Source organism: Sus scrofa, chromosome 14, assembly GCF_000003025.6.
Source record: "Sus scrofa isolate TJ Tabasco breed Duroc chromosome 14, Sscrofa11.1, whole genome shotgun sequence".
Taxonomy (NCBI): Eukaryota; Metazoa; Chordata; class Mammalia; order Artiodactyla; family Suidae; genus Sus; species Sus scrofa.
Genome location: NC_010456.5, coordinates 11353407 through 11374420, shown reverse-complemented (window position 1 = coordinate 11374420; position 21014 = coordinate 11353407). Strand labels below are relative to the sequence as shown.

Genomic DNA, 21014 nt, shown 5'->3' with positions numbered 1-21014 from the left:
CCCTAAAAAAAAAAAAAAAAAAAAAAAAAAAAAAATGCAGATCTATACATATTACCCAGAGATGATATCTAGATTATATTGTTGAATTTTAAAAATACATGTATAGAATAACCCATGTTATTAGTAGTACAATCTTATTATATGAAAAAAAAATCTGTGTGCAGAAGGATTTCTAGAAGAATCCTCATCTAAAACTGGTCAATTATCTCTGAGGGGTAAGAGTTCATGGGACTGCTATTTTTTTTTCTTTTCTGAATTTTTCAAAAATTTTATAATGATGATATACAGCAAAAAGATTAAATGCAGCTAGTAACACAAAAAGCCTGTCTCAGCGTCCTTCCTGGGGTCCCCAGGAAGACAGCCTTGCTATGGCAAAGCTCAGCCACTTCCACCTCCTTCGTCCCCACAACACGTCCCCTCCTTTTCTTTCTCCACCTTCCAACGACCAGGCCAGTCCCACCTCAAGAAATTCTTCACACCTAGCCATCTATTACTGTAACTCCTGAGCTTCTTTTCTCTCAAATTTCTCTCACATGAGGCCTCTCTGTGCCTTTGCTTCAAATCCACCCACCCTTCTCTCAGCCCCGCCTGCCTTTCTCAGAGTCAAATAACCCTGAGCTAAGCTCGTCCACCAACAGTCAACACTGTTGACCATTTCCTCCCCCTTGGAACCTTCTCCTCTGTTTCCATAGTACATCCTCCTTCTCCCCCGTGTCCCCAACCACTCCTCTTGGCTGTGTCACGGGGCTCCTTTTCTTCCATCCTCATCGCTTTCTCTAAAAGTAGAGTTTTCCCAACGTGGGCGAACGTCATTAGAGAAGTAGCAACCAAGCCATCTCATGACAAACCCTTCCATGGCCTCTCCAATGTCAACAGGACGCAGTTGGAGTCCTTGGCATGGCACTCAGGGCCTCCTGGTCCTGCAGCTCCCTGTGTCTCTTGGCCAACACTCAGCTTCCAGGCAAATCTTTCCACCCATCACCCCTAAACACAATTACCCAACGACAAGGCCCCGCTTTCCCCGACACCGCTTCCTGCCCCTCCTGACTGTCTCTCGGATGACCCCATCCAAATCTTGCTCACCGTCAACACCTCGCTAAAGCCTTCTCAACCTGCCTTGACTTGAAATGCTCTTTCTCTCGGGCGAGCCCTAAGGAATCTGCTGCCTACATCGCTTGCGGGTCCCTTCGCATCATCTCCCTCAATTACTTGGTTCTCTTAGGTGTGTGGGTCATGTCTCTGCCTGAGGGCATCCTTGCTTCCCTCTAGACTAGCCACCTCCTCCCCCAAAGCATGTATCATTCCTTGTTTGCTGGCCGAAAAGTGTGAGGCAACATCCCAGAATAACCATCATGTTAGCTTGAGTTCACATGGATATGAGGGTATCTTGTCTGCACCTTGGAGTATCTGTGAGTCTCTACACAAACGTTCGGGATACTGTTGGATACCGGTGTGGGGCTCAGAGGAGTAAATCAGGTATCCTCTACCCACCTCATGGCTGGGGCCACAGACTATGCAGAGGAGCAGCAAAGGAGGAGACAGGAAAAGGACCGATAACACCCAGACTCTCCCCTTGGGACCGCTCTATGACACATCACTTTTAGACTTTTTACAAATGATTTGGACAAAAATTAAGTGTCTCAGGAAAGGAAGCTCCTGGAGAGGAAAAAAAAATGTTGGTTAGGAGTTCCCTTGTGGTGCAGCAATTTAAGGATCTGGCATTGTTACTGCAGCAGCTTGGGTCCCTGCTATGGCATGGGTTTGATCCTTGGCCAGGGAACTTCCACATACTTTGGGTGTGACCAAAAAAAAAAAATTGTTGGTTAAATAGAAGCATGAATCTTTACTAAATGCCTATGTTAGGTTCTGGGGACACCATGGTGTGATTCTTGCCTTTAAGGATTTCAGCCCAGTGAGGGACTCATATGTACCAACTGAACAACTATAAAGGACACTTCCTAGGCACCAGGCTTTTATTGTGCAAGAGTGAGACAAGAAAAAGGCAGACAGGGTCCCCAAGCTCATGAAATTTGCATTCAGATACTACCCTGTGGGCTGTACACTCTTATTCTGGGGGGGAAATGTGAATAGATAGGTAAATATAAATATATATACCCTACTGTATAGCACAAGGAACTATATTCAATCTCCTGGGATAAACCATAATAGAAAGGAATATTTAAAAAGAAGGTATAGGAGGAGTTCTTGTCGTGGCTCAGTGGCAACGAATCTGACTAGTATCCATGAGGACACAGGTTGGATCTCTGGCCTCACTTAGTGGGTTAAGGCTCCAGCATTGCCGTGAGCTGTGGTGTTGGTCAAAGATGTGGTTCGGACCCCACGTTTCTGTGGCTGTGGTGTAGGCCAGCAGCTGTAGTTCTGCTTCAACCCCTAGCCTGGGAACCTCCATATGCCATGGGTGTGGCCCAAAAAAGACAAAAAATAAATAAATAAAATAAAAAACAAAAAAGAAGGTATATATGTGTATAACTAAGTCACTTTGCTGTACAACAGAAATTAGCACAACACTGTAAATCAACTACAACAATAACAACAACAAAAAACAGAGAGCTGCTGCCACGGTGTAACAGGATCAGTGGCATCTCCACAGTACCAGGACACAGGTTCAAGCCCCAGCCTGGCATAGTGGGTCAAGGATCCTGTGTTGCCGCAGCTGTGGCTTAGGTCGCAATTGCAGCTCCGATCTGATCCCTGGCCCGGGAACTCCATATGCTGTGGGGCGGCCAAAAAAGAGAAACAAACAAACAAAACCAGGAAGACAACAGTATAGACATATATTTTCCTAAATTTGAGACTGCTCATGACTCTTCATTCCCATCCTATCTGTCAGTAGAAAGAAACACACTCAATTGTAGAATAAATAAGACCCTTTAAAAAATAAATAAATGATAACTATATACCCTGACAGAAGGAAAAACAGTAGAGTAGAATGTCAGAGCTGGAAAGAACTTCAAAGAACATGCAGTTTACTTGCAGATGAGGAGACTGGGGGCCAAGGAATACCGATGACTTCATCACAGGCATAAAGTGATAAAGCAGGTCTGTGACAAGGCTGGGCCCAAGCTTGGGCTTCAGTGCTCACAACACACATGCACATACACACACTTGCTAAATTCAACACAATCAGAACATAGACAGTGTATATAGGAATGGCGTGGTCCATCACGTGGCTGCAACTTCCAGCTCTAACAGCCAGCACCACTGCCTATTCTTCACCAAAACTGCCAAACTATCCCCCAACATCTATTGAGAAGCAGAATTCTTTTTCCTGCTTGCCTGAAGCGGTTTTGGGATGAGAGTCTTCAGTTATTAAAATCACCTCAAATGGATGGCAGGGTGACCAGGGTGTGTGTGTATGCATGTCCATCTGTCTGTCTGTCTGTCTGTCTGGACACCAGAGCCTCCAGGGCACCCCCCCACCCACCCCACACACATCAGGCCATTTATTGGCTTTTTGTACCTTTGCCACATCAGCTCCCTTCAGTCACAGGCCCCTCCAATGGCTGGAAGTCTGGGGACAGAGGTCAGGCTTCCAAAAGGGACCTAGTCTACAGGTTCACGAGCGGATATAATCCCCACCCCTCCCCCGCTAAGCTGCAGGAGGTAGATTTTCCTGGGGTCACACTGGTTTTCCAAGACTCCCTCTTCTCCCACCTGCCCTTTGTCTGAGGGGTGTGGGCACTGCTCTGATCCCGCAGGGAGGGGCTGGTCCCCACAGGCTTAGGGAACAGTAGGTGTGGCTCTGCCCACCCCTGGCCGCTGAGAACAAGTCTCCCAGGGGCACAGTGACCCAGGGGGTGGGCCTGCTTCCAACCAGCTCTAGCAAGTCACTTCTGCTCCTCAAGTAGCCCTTAGGCGGCCTGGGGCCCCCTGGGCTGAGTCATCAAAGCATGATGAGCCTCAGGGACCCCCCGGAGGGGAACGAGGCCCGGAGAGGGAAGCGCTGCCTGGAGCCTCATGCGGGGCCAGGACTAGAACCCACGTCCTTGACTCTCAAGTCAGTCATCTTCACCATGACCCAGGCTGCTTTGATGGGGCCTCACGTGGCTGGGACAGGACCTTCTCAGCGGAGATGTGGGAACAGTTCCACAGGGAGTTGCTCATAGCCCAGCCAAGCCCGAGGGCAGCTCCAAGGGGCTGGGGGCAGCTGGGCGCCCCTCAGGTGTGAGAGGGGCTGGCTCTGGGGCCGGGTGCGGCTGCCTGAGAGGCGGCAGGGCGGAAAGAGCTTGGCTGGCAGCGCAGGCCCTGGAGCCGGGCCGGGCGGCGGTGCTCCTCAGCAGACCTGTTTTCTCGTTTAAGTACCACCACCACCCCCCCGGCCCCCGCTACACCCCCTGAACATAACATCACTGTGTTTTGCTCTGAGTGGGAACAGGAAATCTTTGCCAGCAGATGCAATTCTCAGATTGGTGGGGCCCTGGGAGGAGAGAGGGAAGCCAGCTTCTCCCCAGGGAAGGGCTGCCCTGGAAGGGGCTGCCCACGCTTCTGGGCACTTTGCTTTTTCCATGCGAGTGAAAAAAACCCCAAAAATCCTGATTCTTCACACTCCGCAGATGCCCAAGGCCCAATATTTACAGATGGCCTGGGCTTTTTCATCTCAGGTAGAAGCGGTGGCTCCTCCTGCCTCTGGGGGTAGAGGAGGGAAGACCCTGCTCTGGGAATCAAGCCACCTTCCCCACAGCTCTGCAGCCTGGGTCCTGGGAGGTTCCAGGAGGTCGTGGAAGGTTTCCTGAAACTGGGGGAAAAATACACAAGAGCTGCCCCTAGGGCCTCAGCAGACTGGAATTTGGCCCCACGTGGTGGTGAGGCTGCTGTCTGCGGAGAAAAGGAGTGAGGGGGCAGGCCCTGGGCTCACAGGCTCCCCAGGACCGGGAAGCACTTCAGCTGGCCCTTGTCTACACCACGTGCAGCCCCAGCTCTCTGCTCCACTCAGAGGAATAGAACTGCCTCACCGGAAAGGCGGGGGCCGTTCCGACTCCCTCCTTGGGAGATTCTCCATTTCAGAGGATCTCCGCCCACCAGTCTTTCCCTCAATCTATTTTCTTCTAAAGTCTTTCCCTGGAATGTTGGTGGAGTCAAACCACGCTGAGCCTGTGCAGCAGCATCTCACCATCATCACCTGGGGCCACAACAGTGTGGGCCCTGAGCCTGTGGTGACAGGTGATCTCAGATCTTTCCAGAGGTGTCTGGAAATGACCTGTCCTGGGGTCACTGACTAGGCACAACGCAGCCCCACAGAGGTGGTAGCTGAGAGCAGGAGCTTGGTGAGTGAGCCTCCTCTCTGCTCTCAAGGGAACTCCCTGGGGCTGATTATAACTTGCTTGCGGCATAGCTCAAGACATGGTGAGACCATTGGGAGACATTCAGAGAGACCAGAGGTCAGCGGGGAGGAAGAAGGATGTATGTAATAGCAAGCACAGTGGCCTGGAAGTCAGGAGCCCTGGGCTAGACCCACTGACTAGCTGTGCATCTTAAGCAAGTCCCTTCTCTCGTCCAGAGACCCAGCAACACAATGTGCAAAGCCCAGTGCAACATCAACGTGCCAGGCTCCCTCACTAAAAAATTATTATCAATTGCAATTATTATTCATGCGCAATTATCAAAGCACAGCACTGAACCTAGTGTGGGGCCCTCCAAGCGTGGGGCCCTCCAAGCGTGGGCCCCCAGAGACTGCACAGGTGAAACACACAAGAGACAGATCCTACCTCTTGGGCCTCAGTTTTCTCAAGTGTACAATGTGGAGGCTGTGATCGATCTGGACCCTTTCTTCGTAGGAACTCTCAAGCCCTTCTATGCCAACAAAGCTGCTTCTACAAAACTACCAAGAATATAGCTGAAAGCCCTCTGTATGTACCCGAAAGGGTCTTTGCAGTTTCCACATTCAGTGAGTGGAAGAGGGGCTAGGAGCACAAGTGTCTGCCTCTGTGTTATGGAAGGATTATTGAAAAGCATGTAAGAGAGCATCAAAACCTCAACGTTCCCTGTGCCAGGGTGTGACTCCAAAGCCTGCTTCTCCCTTAGCCTGAGAATGAGCCTGAAGACCGAGGTATTCTCTCCCCAGCTTCAAGAAAGCCAGACCCAGGGACAAGCACCTGGGACCACATTGGGTTCTTGCTTCCATCCCAAGAACTGGCTGCAAGGACCACTGTGGTGATGCCAACTAGCCCAGGGAGAGCTCAGGCCTGGACCACTGGTCTTCCCCTTACTGACCCCCCAAGAGGTCAGAGGGCGGTCAGCCAGAGTTCAGAGGTTGGGAAGGGCAGGGCCTGCTCTAAGGAACTCAGCAGGACACAGCAGGTTCAGGCCTGGCGCTGGGCAAAAGGCTAGGTAGAGGCCACAGCAGCCTCTGAGATGTGTCAGATGAAGAAGGGTGACACCACTAGAAGGCTGGGCTGGCAGGATCTACCTTTCTTTGCTGACTGGTTGAAGGGATCAGAAGCCTCTCTGAAATTTTCAAGGCTTTGGGGGAGAGTAATGACCGGTGAGAACATTCTCCAGCCTCCCTCTCTCCCCCGGCCTCCTGCTTCAGGGCTCCTTCTCGTTCTCCCAATACCTTTTTCCGGAGGAGACGAAAGGCCGAGAGATTCCCCTGAAATCCTCCCCCGAGAAGGCCTCCTGTTCTCAGCCCGCCCGCAGAGAGAGAGGTGTCCATCTCGCCCGGGCAGGGTGGGGGGTCCCTCGGGACTTACCTCGGAATTCCCGCGCGCGCGCTCTTACCTTTCATGGTCCCCGCTCCGAGGCCTCGGGAGGGCCCCACCGAAGGCAGCTCGGCGGCGGTGCGACCCGTGCTGGAGTCGGTGGGTCCCGAGAGGGCACCGATTGCCGCCCTACGCGCCGCCCGCGGGAGTGGGGCTCGGGCTGGGAGTCACGCCGGAGCCCCGGCTGCGGAGGCGGCGCGCCGAGGGGAGGGTCCGCGGGGTCGCAGGCTCGGGGCGCCGCGCCCCGCCGCCCATCCCGCCGCCTCGCTTCCCTTGGAGGCCGCCGAGGGCTGCGGCCGCCCCCGGCCCCGCGCGCCCGCCCTCCCGCCGCCCGCCCGCCCTCGCGCCCTCCCTCCTCGTCACTCCTTGGGCCCCGTCCCAGATCAACTTCCTTGCTCTTTTCAAAACTGCCGCGGTTGGGCCTCTTTGTGCCGCCTTGGGTCCCGGCGCCCCGCCCGGCCCCCCGGAGTCCCCAGCGCCGAGCAGGGTCCGAGCCCGACCAGCCGACCTCCCTGCCCACCCTCGCTGCGCTGGGGGGCGGCGGTACGCAGGGAAGCCTCTTCTAGAGCAATGGCTCGCGCTGTGGGGGCCGCCTGGTGGCTGGGGGCTCTGGACCTTTTCTTCATTCATCTAAGGGATGGAGGGACAGGAAGAGTTAGGATGCTCAGCCCCTACCGCTCCCCGCCCCCTCCCCCGTTTGCTTGAGATCGTCCCCATTTTGGCACTAAAGTCCCGCATCCCGGGAAGCCCCTAGGTCCAGGGCAGACCTGGACCTTTGTTCACTCCAGCTCAGCCACTCTGGGCGAGGGACTTTCGGGGGCCGCTCTATGTCTCCAAATCTAAGTTTTTTGCAAAAGAAAATTCCTGAGGGCTCCCAACTTCAGTGATTTTGTGCTGGGGGGTGAGGGGAGGGAGGGGGACTCTGATATAAACTGACATCTGAGGAAAATGGGCTTCAAGCAGGGACGTGTGACTCTTTCTGAGGCCCTCCTCTGGGAGCCTCACCTGCCATCTTCAGTCACGGGACAGACACTTAGGGAGCACTGGGCCCTGGGCTAGACTGGTCTCCAAACTCTGGAAGTGTGAGGAACATTCCACCCCGTCCAGGTCTCCCTGAGGTTGCATGGTGTGGGGAAAGATAGCAGTATAACAAGTAAGCTACTGAGGCACGATGACCCCTGTGGCGCAGGCAGAGATGGATCAGAGCTGGGACCACCCGGCTCAGCTGCTGTTGGTTGCTGGGTCAGCCCCTTTCCCTCATCCCCACACCTCCATGCCCACCCCCAACTGGATTCTTGGAGTAAAGTAGGTGAGGCCAAAGATGCAGAGAAACTTCCTCCTAAGCCTGGGAGCTGAGAAGGGGCCAAGGAGAGCCCCCCATTCACAAATCGATGTCAGAATGGGGAATGCACGTCTATCTCTATAATGTCCTGCACGTCCCAGTGGCAAGTTTCAGTTCACCAAACGCATTCTCTCCAGGACCTCAGCAGAACCTCACCACAACTTGGGGGGAGGGAGTGGTGAACCATGCTGCCCATTTTACAGATGAAGAGACTGAGGTTCAGAAAGCATTTTGCCTACCCAGTGGTAGTCACAATGTACTCCTGGGGCCTTGAATCTGGGTTGCAAGTCTGTCGGGTGAGCCTCAGTCTCCCAGACTGCGGAGCTGCTTTGTAAACACCAGGGAGCTATCCACCTCCAAGGACCCTTCACCTAGGTGGTTACTTGTATATTAATTTATTTAATCCTCATAGCAGCCTACTGAGATAAGCACTGTTATAGTTCTCATTTTTGCAGAGGGTAGCTATTGTACTTAAGTGGAGATCTCAGGATTTGAACCCAGGGAGGCTAAATCCAGTGCTTGTGTGCTTAGTCGTGATATACCACCCTGCCTCTCATAGAAGCTACTCAAATTTTTGTCAAAAGAAAGGCAGGTAAATGACCCTTGATTTTCTCCATGCTTTCTTTAGTTGGCTAGATCCAAGACGTCTAGTGAAAAAAGGCCCTAAGCCTGTGTGCAGGCGTGCCCTCTTCCCCTCCCTCACCCCCTTGGAATTAGAGGATGTATGTATCCTGGGATGTTGCTTGATAATGCAGATGAGTCAGCAGAGGGATGAAATATACTGGTTGTCCAGCTGTGGATGGGCCCTGGGTAAGCAAAGCTGGACCAAGCCCTGAAGAGTTTCAGAGAATGAATTCCAGCTCCAGAAGGACTCTGGGGACAGGGGGTCTGACACTGGGGAGCAGCGGGAAAGAGTTGGGGACCAGTTGGCCAAAGCACCAGAGTAGTTCAGGCAGAGAAGAAGGCAGAAAGAGGGGGGCAAAGGATGACTGCACATTAATATCAGAGATCACAGATCAAGAGGGGAGGAGACCGGATTTCCTAGAGATTACACCAGCCTCTGGGTGAAAGCTTTCAGCTGCAATTTCAGGCAATTTCTACCAATAGCCAGAGGGGTGAAACCAGGGTCAACTGGGATGACTGCCCCAGAGAGACCAGATTTTGGAACTCCTAGGATGTGTCTCAGCTGGGACTTGAGCACAGAGGCACAGAAAGCACCAGACAGGGTGGGCGGAATGGGACGGGGTAAGGAGAATTGCTTGGTACTGTTTTTAACTTGAGCTGGGGTGGGTACTTGTACAGCTGTTTGTGGCACATAAGCCATACTTAAGTTGAAAGTCAAAGGAATTTGCTGAAGAGCGGGTCATTTAGAGGGAAAAAAAATGGTATCACTAGTGACGGGACTTTCTATGTGGGTTTTTTTGTTTTTGCTTTTTAGGGCCTCACCTATAGCATATGGAGGTTCCCAGTCTATGGGTCCAGTCGGAGCTAAAGCAACCAGCCTACACCACAGCTCACGGCAACGCTGGATCCTTAACCCACTGATTGAGGCTAGGGATCAAACCAGAAAACCTCATCGTTCCTAGTCAGATTTGTTTCCGCTGCACCACAATGGGAACTCCAGGACTTTCTATGTATTAATGAAGGTAGCAAGTCCCACTTCTTTAGTCCTTTTTTAAAATTGTAGTTGATTTATAATATTGTGTTATTTTTCAGGTATACAGCAGAATGTTTCAGCGATGTATATATTTTCAGATTATTTTTCATTATAGGTATTACAAAATATTGAATATAGTTTCCTGAACTATACAGTAAATCCTTGTTGCTTATCTGTTTTATATACGGTAGCATGTATCTGTTAGTCCCATACTCCGAATTTATCCTCCCTGCTCCCTTTCCCCTTTGGTAACTGTAAGTTTGTATTCTATGTCTATGAGTCTGTTCCTGTTTTTTGGTTTTTTTTTGGTCTTTTTGCCTTTTCTAGGGCTGCTCCTGCAGCATATGGAGGTTACCAGGCTAGGGGTCTAATAGGAGCTGTAGCTGCCAGCCACAGCCACAGCCACAGCAATGTGGGATCTGAGCCGAGTCTGCGACCTACACCACAGCTCAGGGCAACGCCGGATCCTTAACCCACTGAGCAAGGCCTGGGATCAAACCCACAACCTCATGGTTCCTAGTCAAATTCGTTAACCACTGAGCCATGACGGGAACTCCTGTTCCTGTTCTGAATATAGATTCATTTGTATTATTTTTTAGATTGCACATCCTGTAATACTCGCCTTTGTCTTACTTCACTAAGTAATATCATAAGTCCATCCATGTTGCTGCAAATGGCAATATTTCCTTCTTTTTATGGCTGAGTCATATTCACATGTGGATGTATATATCACATCTTCATGAACCAATCATCTGTTGATGGGCACTTGGGTGGTTCTGCCTCAGTTCTTGAGCAGCGTTGACATGCTCGGAATAAAGCCTCAGAGTGCCCCAGACTTTCCTTTCTGTTTTCTACTCAGGCAAGATTTTCTTTTTCTCTTAAAACTCAATTCCCCCACCAGTGCCCTTGAGCCTTTCCTCCTGCACTCATGCTCCTCTCCAGTATCCGGACATTAGTTCTACTTTTCCTTCTTCAAATGCAGTTTCAGCCCTCAGAGTTCACTGAAGTCACGCCCTTCCTCCTAGTTGCCAAATACAATAGCCTTTTCAAAAATCTGTCCTCTTCAACCATTTTGTAGCTGTTAACTCTGTATTTGTCAGAGCCCTCCAGAGAAATAGAACCAATAGCTGGCATGCTGGAGACCCAGAGAAGACTTTATGTTGTAGTTCAAGTCCAAAGGCAGTATGCTGGTGGAATTCCCTCTTTTGTGGGAAAGGTCAGCTCTTTTTGCCCTTCAAGTCTTCAACTGATTAGACAAGGCCCACTGCCTGGTGGAGGGTAATCTGCTGTTAAATGTTAATCTCATTTAAAGTACATTTTCACATCCAGAAGCACCTAGAATAATGTTTGACCAGATATCTGGGTGCCATAGCCTGGTCAGGCTGACACATAAAATTAAGTGTCACAAACCATTGGCGGCTCCTTCTTGAATTTCTCTTTTTCCCTAGTTTATCTTATTATGCTTACTTCCATTTCACCTTCTAAACTTAAGTTCTTTTTCATGAATAGGCTTTCCTATTTGGTGTATATTTTCTGAGTATAGATATTCCTTATCCTTATATTAGTTAGTGTCAGTAACATTCACCTCTATGGCAACAATCCACTCTCTTCATAGGACAAAAATTTATTTATTTATTTATTTATTTATTTATTTATTTAGTCGTTTTTGCCATTTCTTGGGCCGCTCCCATGGCATATGGAGGTTCCCAGGCTAGGGGTCGAATCGGAGCTGTAGCCGCCGGCCTACACCACAGCCACAGCAACACGGGATCCAGGCTGCGTCTTTGACCTACACCGCAGCTCACGGCAACACAGGATCCTTAACCCACTGAGCAAGGCCAGGGATCAAACCCACAACCTCATGGTTCCTAATGGGATTCGTTAACCACTGAGCCACGAGGGGAGTTCCAGGACCAAAATTTATTTCTGATTCACATTACAGTCTAGTGTGGGCTGGACAGTTCTTTTTTAGCTGGTGACTCAGGGACCCAAGGACCTTCCATCTTGTATTACTAATGTCTTCAACATATGGCTTTAAGTTTACTGCAAAATGTAAGAGAGAATGGAGGATCATGCATAAGAGAATTTTAAGGGCTGGGCTAGAATACAGCACTTCTACCCATATTCCATTGGCCAGAGCCCCTCATAGCGAGAGGACTTGAAAATAGAGTTAGCTATGTGCCTTAGTCAGAGGGAGAGGCATAGATCAAAGCACACAGGCTTCCTCCGGACAGGCCACCATCTTGGTCACCAAAAACCTGTTTGCTCCCTTCCTTTTTTTTTTTTTTTTTTTTTTTTTTGCTTTTTAGGGCCGCACCCTTGGCACATGAAAGTTCCCAGGCAAGGGGTCCAATCAGAGCTATAGCTGCTGGCCACAGCCATAGCCACAGACAAAGCTACAGCCACAGCTACAGCAATGTAGGACCTGAGCTGTGTCAGTGACCTACGCCACAACTGACAGCAATGCCAGATCCCTGATCTACTGAGCGAGGCCAGGGATCAAACCCGCATCCTCACAGATACTAGTCAGATTCATTTCTGCCGTACCACAGTGGGAACTCCCTGTTTGCTCCCTTCTTTTGCACATAAAGACACTGTTCATTCTTCCCCAGGGAGGTACCTCAAAGTCTTACCCACCAACAAGCTCAAATTTCACATTCCTCCTGTGATTCAGTCTTTCCGTCTGGTCTAGAACTGGCTCCAGTCTCAAATGGAGATGCCTGGATCAGATAATCACAATAAAAATATCTATACAGAAAAAGGAAGATTGAAATACACAGAGCACCTATGGGTCTGTGGAAATTTTTAGACCCCACAGGTGCTCTAAACGCCCCTAAGCCTGGGGTGGGGGAAGTTCTTTGCTTTGGCTCTCATTCAGCTCTGGAAGAGCACCCTTATCCATTATACCCAAGAAAGTCTTTTCTGCCTACCACCCTCTTGAGACCCAACTGAAGTGGATGCTGGGGAGGGGGAGAGGTGGGAGGTGAGCCTGTCCTGGGGCTGCTCGGATCTCACAGCCCATCGCTTTCTGGAGCAAGGTTGTTTTTCAGCCCCAGCAGTCAAGATGAAAGATAAAGGTCTGGGCATGTGGGGGTTGGTTGGTTTGCCATGAAAATCCCTCAAAATTTGAGCATAGTCTCATCTATTTGCTTCTAGTCAGTGTCATGGGCCAGTGACCCCCACCCAGAGTTTTTTCTTAGACAGAGTTTCCAAATTGGCTTTATTTCTCTGTTTCCCCTCCCCTGTGCATCTCTCTGTCTCTCAAAAGGCAGTTAGCTACCTTGACTTGACTTTACCAGGAAGGTCATATCCTTAATCTAATCTTTTCACTGAGGTTAGATTTTTTTTCTTTTTGTCTTTTTAGGGTCACACCTGTGGCATATGGAAGCTCCCAGGATAGGGGTTGAATCGGAGCCGCAGCTGTTGGCCCACACCACAGCTCACAGAAATGCCAGATCCTCAACCCACTGAGCAAGGGTAGGGACCGAACCCGCAACCTCATGGTTCCTAGTCGGATTCATTAACCACTGCGCCACGACGGGAACTCTCATTTATTTCTTAAATATAGTTTGACTATGGAGCCAGGAACCGTGCTAGTATTGGGGATATGTTCCCTGGCCTCAGGAATATTACAGTTTTGATACAAATGAAAAATAGGGTGAGGAGTTCCCATTGTGTCTCAGCGGTAATGAACCCAATTAGTATCCATGAGGACTCAGATTTGATCCCTGGCCTCGTTCAGTGGATTAAGGATATGGCATTGCGTAGGTCACAGCTAAAAACATAAATAAAATCTTAGATGGTGCTAGTTGAAAAATTAATTCAGGTAATTTAACAAGAATTTATTAGGCATCTACTGCATGCTGGGCCACGTCTTTCTTAGAGAATGGGAGCACAAAGCTGAATGAGCGAGAGGAAACATTTGAACTATAATCTGATCAATTTTAGCACTATGCTTAGTCAGGCTTTCTTGAACTTTTCCACTGCCATAATATTAGACAGAAATAGCAGAAATATCTTTGAAGTCTTTCCTTTGATTTAAAAAATGATACGAGTTGTGTGCCATAGCACAAAGAAACAATATTTGTCTTAATAAGAAAATAATACTTTTCCTGCACTGGGGGTGGGATGGTGGCAGGCTGGAGGAATGGTGAGGAATGTGGCAGAGGACAATGCATCAGTACTTGTGTACTATTTGATATTTTTAAATTATATGCATATATTACTTTAATAAAGAGAGATTCATTTAGAAGTATAAGTAGTAGTTGAAATGACTTCTAGACATATTATGCTTCTAAATAGGAAGAAAATATAAAAATACGAATTCTTCTAAAATGATTATATATGTTTAATGTATAATTCTACATATAGTTATAATTATGATACCTTTTTTTGGCAAGTGGACAAAATTAAAGTTTATACAAAAGAATTAATGTTAAAGAAAAGCCAAGAATATTTGTATAGAAAGAGTGAGGGAGATTACGTTCTCAATGTTAAATCTTGTTTTAAATTATGTAATAAAAATTATATATTACACATGAACAAAAAAAAATCAGAAAATAAACTAGAACATTCTAAAACAGATCCAAGTGTATTTGAGAAACTTCATAGATGACAAACTGGTATTTCAACTCAGTATGAATAGAAGGGTTTATTTGATAAATCATGTTGACATAATTGGCTATACATCTGGAAGAGCAAGTTAGATCTCTGCCTCACCTCCCCCCTCCACAAGTGCACCACACACACACACACACACACACACACACACCACGCACCACGCACATACCCCCAACACACATACACACACACACACACCACACACCATATATACAAGACACACACACACACCACGCACCACGCACATACCCCCAACACACATACACACACACACACCACACATGCAAGACACACACACACACACCACGCATCACACACATACACACACTCGCACACACCACACACACATACCATATGCCACGCACGGCACACATATACCCCCCACACACTCACTTTCCATTTGGATTAAATACCTGAATATAAAAATTATAGCAATAGAAAGCTATAAGAAAATTAGAACTGCCAACTATATTTTATTTTTTTCAACATATTTCCTTTATTGTTGTTTTTCTCACAGTGTTACCCAGCATTGCTCTCTCTTTACAACCAAATGAAAGCTGGCAGCCCCTGAGATCTTTTCCCAAATAAATACTGATTAGTCACTGGGCTATCAGCTACAATTAACCTCACTTTTGTTCTGAGTTTATTCATGATTTAATATTTCTTTGCAGTGTCTTTTACTTGCTCTCACAATGGTCTTTTGTGATGTGTTAGATACACTTAAGTCCAGGTTAAAAAAATTTTGTATCTTTTGAAAAAATTCTGCTGAAGGCTTCACTCCTAATATTACTCTGTAGCTTTTAATATTTCCATTGTTGTTACATTTTTGCTTTTCCTTTCACATCATTACCATTCCACTGAGGATAAGGCTTTATTTCTTATCTAGCTATCTACCTAACACCCATCTGTCTATATCTAACTACATCTTATCTATACCATGCAATATTTAGGCACGTAATATATAACAGACATCTATCTAATGATTTTTTAATTTTAATTTTTCATTGAAGTGTAGTTGATTTACACTATTATATTAGCTTCAGGTGTAGAGCATAGTGATAACTATATATATATATATATATTTTTTTTTTTGTCTTTTTAGGGCTGTACCTGCAGCATATGGAGGTTCCCAGGCTAGGTAATGAATTGGAGCTATAGACGCAGGCTTACACCACAGCCACAGCAACTCAAGATCTGAGCTGTGTCTGAGACCTTCACCACAGCTCATGGCAACACCGGATCCTTAACCCACTGGGCGAGGCCAGGGATCGAACCCGGGTCCTCATGGATGCTAGTTGGGTTTGTTACCCACTGAGCCATGACGGGAACTCCCATGATAACAGTACTTATAACGGTCTATATTTTAGTGAGAGAAAGACATTCTTAAGCAAGACAGGAGACCTAGAAACTATAAAGGAAAAGTCAAACAAATTTCACTTCATAAAAAATTTTAGGAGCCTCTATAATCAAAAGTAAAAGACATGCAATGGGTTGGTAAAAATATTTGCATACACATAGGAGTACTTCATTTGTATAAAGAGCTCTGATACATTGATAGGGAAAAAGGATGCACTGTTAATCAACTATACTTCAATTGTTAAAAAAAAAAAAGGTGAATAATCCAATAGAATGGCAAGCCCTATGAATAAGCAAGTCACAGAAAAGGAGACTTTATTTTAAAATGAATAGTTGAGAAGTTCCCGTCACGGCACAGCAGAAATGAATCCAACTAGGAACCATGAGGTTTTGGGTTAGATCCCTGGCTTCACTCAGTGGGTTGAGGATCCGGCATTGCCATGAGCTGTGGTGTAGTTTGCAGATGCAGCTGGGATCTGGCGTTGCTGTGGTGGTGGTGTAGGCCGGTGGCTACAGCTCCGATTAGACCCCTAGCCTGGGAACATCCATATGCCGCGGGTGTGGCCCTAAAAAGACAAAAGACAAAAGACAAAAATAAATAAATAAAAAATAAAATGAACATTTGAAAACAATAAATAGAGAGATAAAGGTAGGAAAATATTATTTTCACCTACCAGAGTGACAAAAATTCAAAAGGACAAAAACCGTCCAGCCTGATTGATGGTCACATGGGAAATGGATTTTCTTAGAGACAGTGGGAGTTGCTGCTACCTTTTGGGAAAATCATCAGCCACTATATATTAACATTATGACAACAGAGTCTCTTTTGCCCTACAATCCCAGTTTGAGGTTCTCTTATACCAATAAAAACATGAACATATTATAAGCTTTGGTACAGCTTATAGCAACAGAAAAAGTAAATAGGAGAATGGCTGAATAAAATATGCAGTATCGCAAAGATCTATCTATGCATTGACTTGGCGGGCTAGCCATAACATTTTCTTTTAAGTGCAAAAGAGCATGTCACAAAGCCATATGTATAATCCGATCTTATATTTATTTTAAAGAGAAAAGAAAAAAGAAAAATCCCTTATATATTTATATATCTAATGTATATTATGCATGTATATATTATATATATGCACACATTCTAAATATAAATATATATAAATAGACACACATTACTCTCAAAGCATGAGATTTAAAGAGGAACTGAAAAGGAGTTCCCCTGTGGCTCAGCAGGTTAAGGACCCTGCATTGTCATTGAAGTGGCTCCAGGTTGCAGCTGTGGCTCAGGTTCCATCCTGTGGCATGGGTTCAGTCCCTGTCCCAGGAAACTTATGTATGCCGTGAGTGTATCCAAAACAAACAAACAAGCTAAAGAGAAACTGAGAAAAGAAAGAAAGAGAGAGAGGGAAGATTGACTACTTACTAATATTAACTTTTCTCTCTAAACCTTTGAGTGAAACTAGACCCCTCTTGTCTCTGTGTCTTTGTGTACAGCAGGCACACAATAGTCTGCCCCAGGGGTCAGTGTAAGTCAATTTGAGGAGCATGGTTTGTTAAGATGTAATTTAAAAGGAAGCCGAGAGTACCTTGGGAGTGCAGGGAACTTTACATCAAATCACATGTGGTGTCTGCTGCCCCCTCACCTGACCAGCCAAAGCTCAAGACTTCTGTTTGTTCCTCAAGCCACACTTAGAGGGACAATGACAAGATGGAGCACCCTAGTGGCAGGGACAAGCAGAGTGAGAATCTGGTGACCTCATTCTATGAGGAGGAAGTACATTTAAGTTGAGATAGAATAGTTTTTTTCACATATTTGAAGGACCATCTAGCAGAGGATGGAGAAGTTATAAGAAGGTAGATTTCAGCTTAGTGTAAGCAAAAACCTGCTAAGATTCCTCTGACCCTCAGTTTTTTCTTCTCTAAAGTGAGTAATAACACATACTCTAGTGAGGACATAGAGATGCAGAAAGGATCAGATGGAGCAAAGTGTAAGCCAGGAATTCATAAACTGGAAAGCCGTGGTCCTCGGCATTAGCTATGCATTAAAATTACTTGGACTGGAGTTCCCGTCGTGGTGCAGTGGTTAACGAATCCGACTAGCATCCACGAGGACACAGGTTCGATCCCTGGCCTCGCTCAGTGGGTTAAGGCTCTGGCATTGCCATGAGCTGTGGTGTAGGTTGCAGACTCGGCTTGGATCTGGCATTGCTGTGGCTGTGGCGTAGGCCGGCAGCTACAGTTCCGATTAGACCCTGAGCCTGGGAACCTCCATATGCTGCAGGTGCGGCCCTAAAAAAAAAAAAAAAAAAAAAAAAAAAAGACAAAAAAATATTACTTGGAGGGTTTAAGAAACTCTCGTGATGTCTCAGGCTGCACCCAGACCCCTTCAATCATGACTTCCGGAGCTGGGATTCAGGCATAGGTAATTTTGAAAGCTCCCAGGTAATTCCATTGTACGGTTCCATTGAGAACCCCTATCTAAAATAATTATTCTTTGAATTCCAGGTGGTTGTGGAAAAAGCAAATTTGACCTGAGGTAGTTCTGGGGGCCAATTTAAAAGATGTCTATTAGTCTAAGAATGGAGCTAAAGGTTAGAGTGGATCAACTCCAGAGTGAGATGCAGTCGGCACTCAGTATCTGCAGATTCTAAATCCGTGGATTCAAATAGCCATGGATCAAAAATATTTTTTAAAAAATTCCAGAAAACTTCCAAGACGAAAGCTTGAACTTACTGGGGGCCTAGAAGCTACTTACATAAGCATTTACATTGTATTTACATATAATTTACAGTGTATTACATATTTAAGCAATCCAGAGATGATTTAAAGTATGTAGATATGAGCAGGTTACATGCCATTTTCTTTCTTTTTTTTTTTAATGCCACATCCAAGGCATGCAGAAGTTCCTAGGTCAGGGATTGAACCTAAGCCACAGCAGTGACAATGCTCAACTGTTAACCACTAGGCCACCAGGGAACTCTTATGCCATTTTCTTTAAGGGACTTGAGCATCCTTGGATTTTGGATCATGGGGGTTCCTACAACCAATCCCAGTGGATTTTGAGAGATGACTGCATAAACCACATAGCCAATCATTAGCATGAGTTACAGAGAAGATAATTAAAGTAATATTTGTCTACTTATAGGTCCATGATAAGCAACTCAGAAGAGGCTAGCCTCACAGCTTTTCCCAAGGAGATCTTACTTGGGAAGATAAGGGAAATACAGCCGATGGAGTGAATGTTTCTGCAGTCAAGGGAAGCCCTGAAAAGTCAAGATGCCTCTGCATCAGCTGTAAGCTAATTTTATCACAGATGATTTTATTATCCATAATTTTTTCATGAGCCTGTAACTGACTGAATACACCCAATAATTAGAGCCTGGAGAGTGATTTTTAATTATAGGCCACAGGGTACTTACCGCTCCTGTCCATTTCTAGCTTGTTCCACCTCTATCGGTGGTGGTTAAGCTGCCATGTGGGAGCAGAGCTGGACCATGGTGGTGGTGGCAAAGACATTGCATAGCAGGGGGCCGCTGGTGGGCAAAGCATAAAGAGATGAATAGGTACCTGAAAGGCTCTTTACTTTCCCCCTTGCCCCTCCCCCCCCCGGCCCCCACTCTTAAGAAAAACCTCAAGCTGAAAACCCCAAACCCAACTGCCTAAGTCCTTGATGGGAGAAAAATGATTAAACAGCAGCTTCTGCCAACAAGATGATGAATTCTATATGAATCAGCCAAGTGACTCAGCAGCTAAATAAAGCTAATCACGAGTGTTTGGGCAAGGCAGCAGGTGGTCTCGCTTGGCTCAATGGTCAGTCCTTCCTGTTATTGGCCCAGGGTTCAAGAGAAGCAAGGTCCAGAAGGCCAAAGGGCTGGAGAAGAATCTTGCAAACAATGACAGAGCAGATAGTGGCAAGCCTGGGGACCACCGGGAGAAGTGACTAGCTGCCTTCAAATAGCTGAAGGGCTAACAGTGGAGAAATTGATTGGGTTGTCTCTGTGTGGTTCCAGAGGGCAGAGTGGGGCTTGCAGGAGCCAGCCTTTGACTCAACAAACTACAGACAGCCAACTCTATAGACAGGCTGAATAGACTAGTGCTTGTGTGGAGGTAGTGAGCTCCCAGTTCTCGGGGGGGGGCATTCATAAAAAGGCGGGATGACCACCTGGTGGGAATGTGGCAGTGGTGGGGGTGTTAAGAATCAAGTATTGGGTGAGGGCGGTACCAATGGGCCTCTGTGATCTACTTAGACTATTTAAAATCCAGTGATGCATTTATGGGACACTCTTTTCTGTACAGTTTAATCTTCTGAGACTTGTGTGCTTAGCAGCGAGCTAGAGCATTCAAGTAATCATCCCCAGAGGACCGCAGTCATGGCTATGAATCATATTATATTATTTTCTCCCAATTCCTTCTTCCTCTCCTCCCTTCTCCAACTTCAGCTGACTAAGGCCCATCTCCTTGTCTTGTCCTCCAAAGTCTGATTTTTAAAAATGTAATTGTTACAGATTTATGCCTCCTGTGCTGGATGTTGGGGGAGCCACAGAACAGAAAAGTTACAAGGAGCTTGCTCAAAAAGAATTCTTCTGGCTTCTTATGCCAGAAGGCATTGATATGATGCTAAGGAGGACACAGTTTCCATAGACAATGTAGCTGTTATTGATGATTAGACTTTTTAAGGAAGATAAAGTGAAGCCTTGGGGGAGAAATACTGTTCCAAATTCCTAACGGATTTTTTTTTTTTCTTTCTTTCTGGGTTGAATATCTTCCCACATTTGGCATTGCCTCAGATTAGGTTGAAGGGGACCTTAGAGATGATACAGTCCAGATTCCTCATTGTCCAGAAGGAAGAAATTGAGACCTGAGGACCACAGGTGAGGGATGGGGGTTAAAGTCTCTGGTCCAACCCAAGGTCACCCAGAGCCTTGGGCAGAGCTGAGACAGTGGTTAGAATTCTGTGCACCCAGCTCAGATCTCCCCCCCCCCCGTGCCCCTCCCCCACCTTTCACAGGCCTAGGAAAGGTGCATTCCTTCCTGAAAAGGGTAGGGTCCTAGTTGCCCATGGACGTTGGGCAACCAGGGACAGGTCTTTAAGCTGTATCTCGAAATTTGTGAGCAAGAAAACTCAGCCCCTGGCTGTACAGCTCTGCTTCTAGCCCTTTATCTTACTAATTTTCAATCAGCCAGCAAACCAGGCTGCCTACACCTGCCCTGCCCACCCATCCCCTGTGTGCCAGCCCCCACCATCCTCCAGCCCCCAGACCTTTCTTAAACATTCTGGGAGTCAAAGTGCATGGCTCTGCTTCTTCCCCAA

The 21014-nt window shown here is 47.0% G+C and overlaps 1 protein-coding gene and 1 long non-coding RNA gene across 3 annotated transcripts in view; one reads left to right on the top strand and one right to left on the bottom strand.

The window, feature by feature from the left end:
- The window catches only part of SCARA3 (scavenger receptor class A member 3), a 35772-nt gene extending 28753 nt beyond the window's left edge, over nt 1-7019 (bottom strand). The window contains exon 1 of the mRNA XM_003359041.4: nt 6739-7019. Within this exon, the coding sequence (XP_003359089.1) occupies nt 6739-6745 (7 nt within the window). The 5' untranslated portion in view covers nt 6746-7019. The remainder of the gene's footprint in view (nt 1-6738) is intronic.
- On the top strand, nt 5944-20598 carry LOC106508065. 2 transcript variants are annotated; one of them, XR_002338818.1, is made up of 3 exons: nt 5944-6502; nt 18849-18996; nt 20491-20598. It is a non-coding gene; the product is annotated as an uncharacterized LOC106508065 (long non-coding RNA). The 2 variants fall into 2 exon arrangements; XR_001304612.2 differs by lacking the exon at nt 5944-6502 and adding an exon at nt 9225-9306.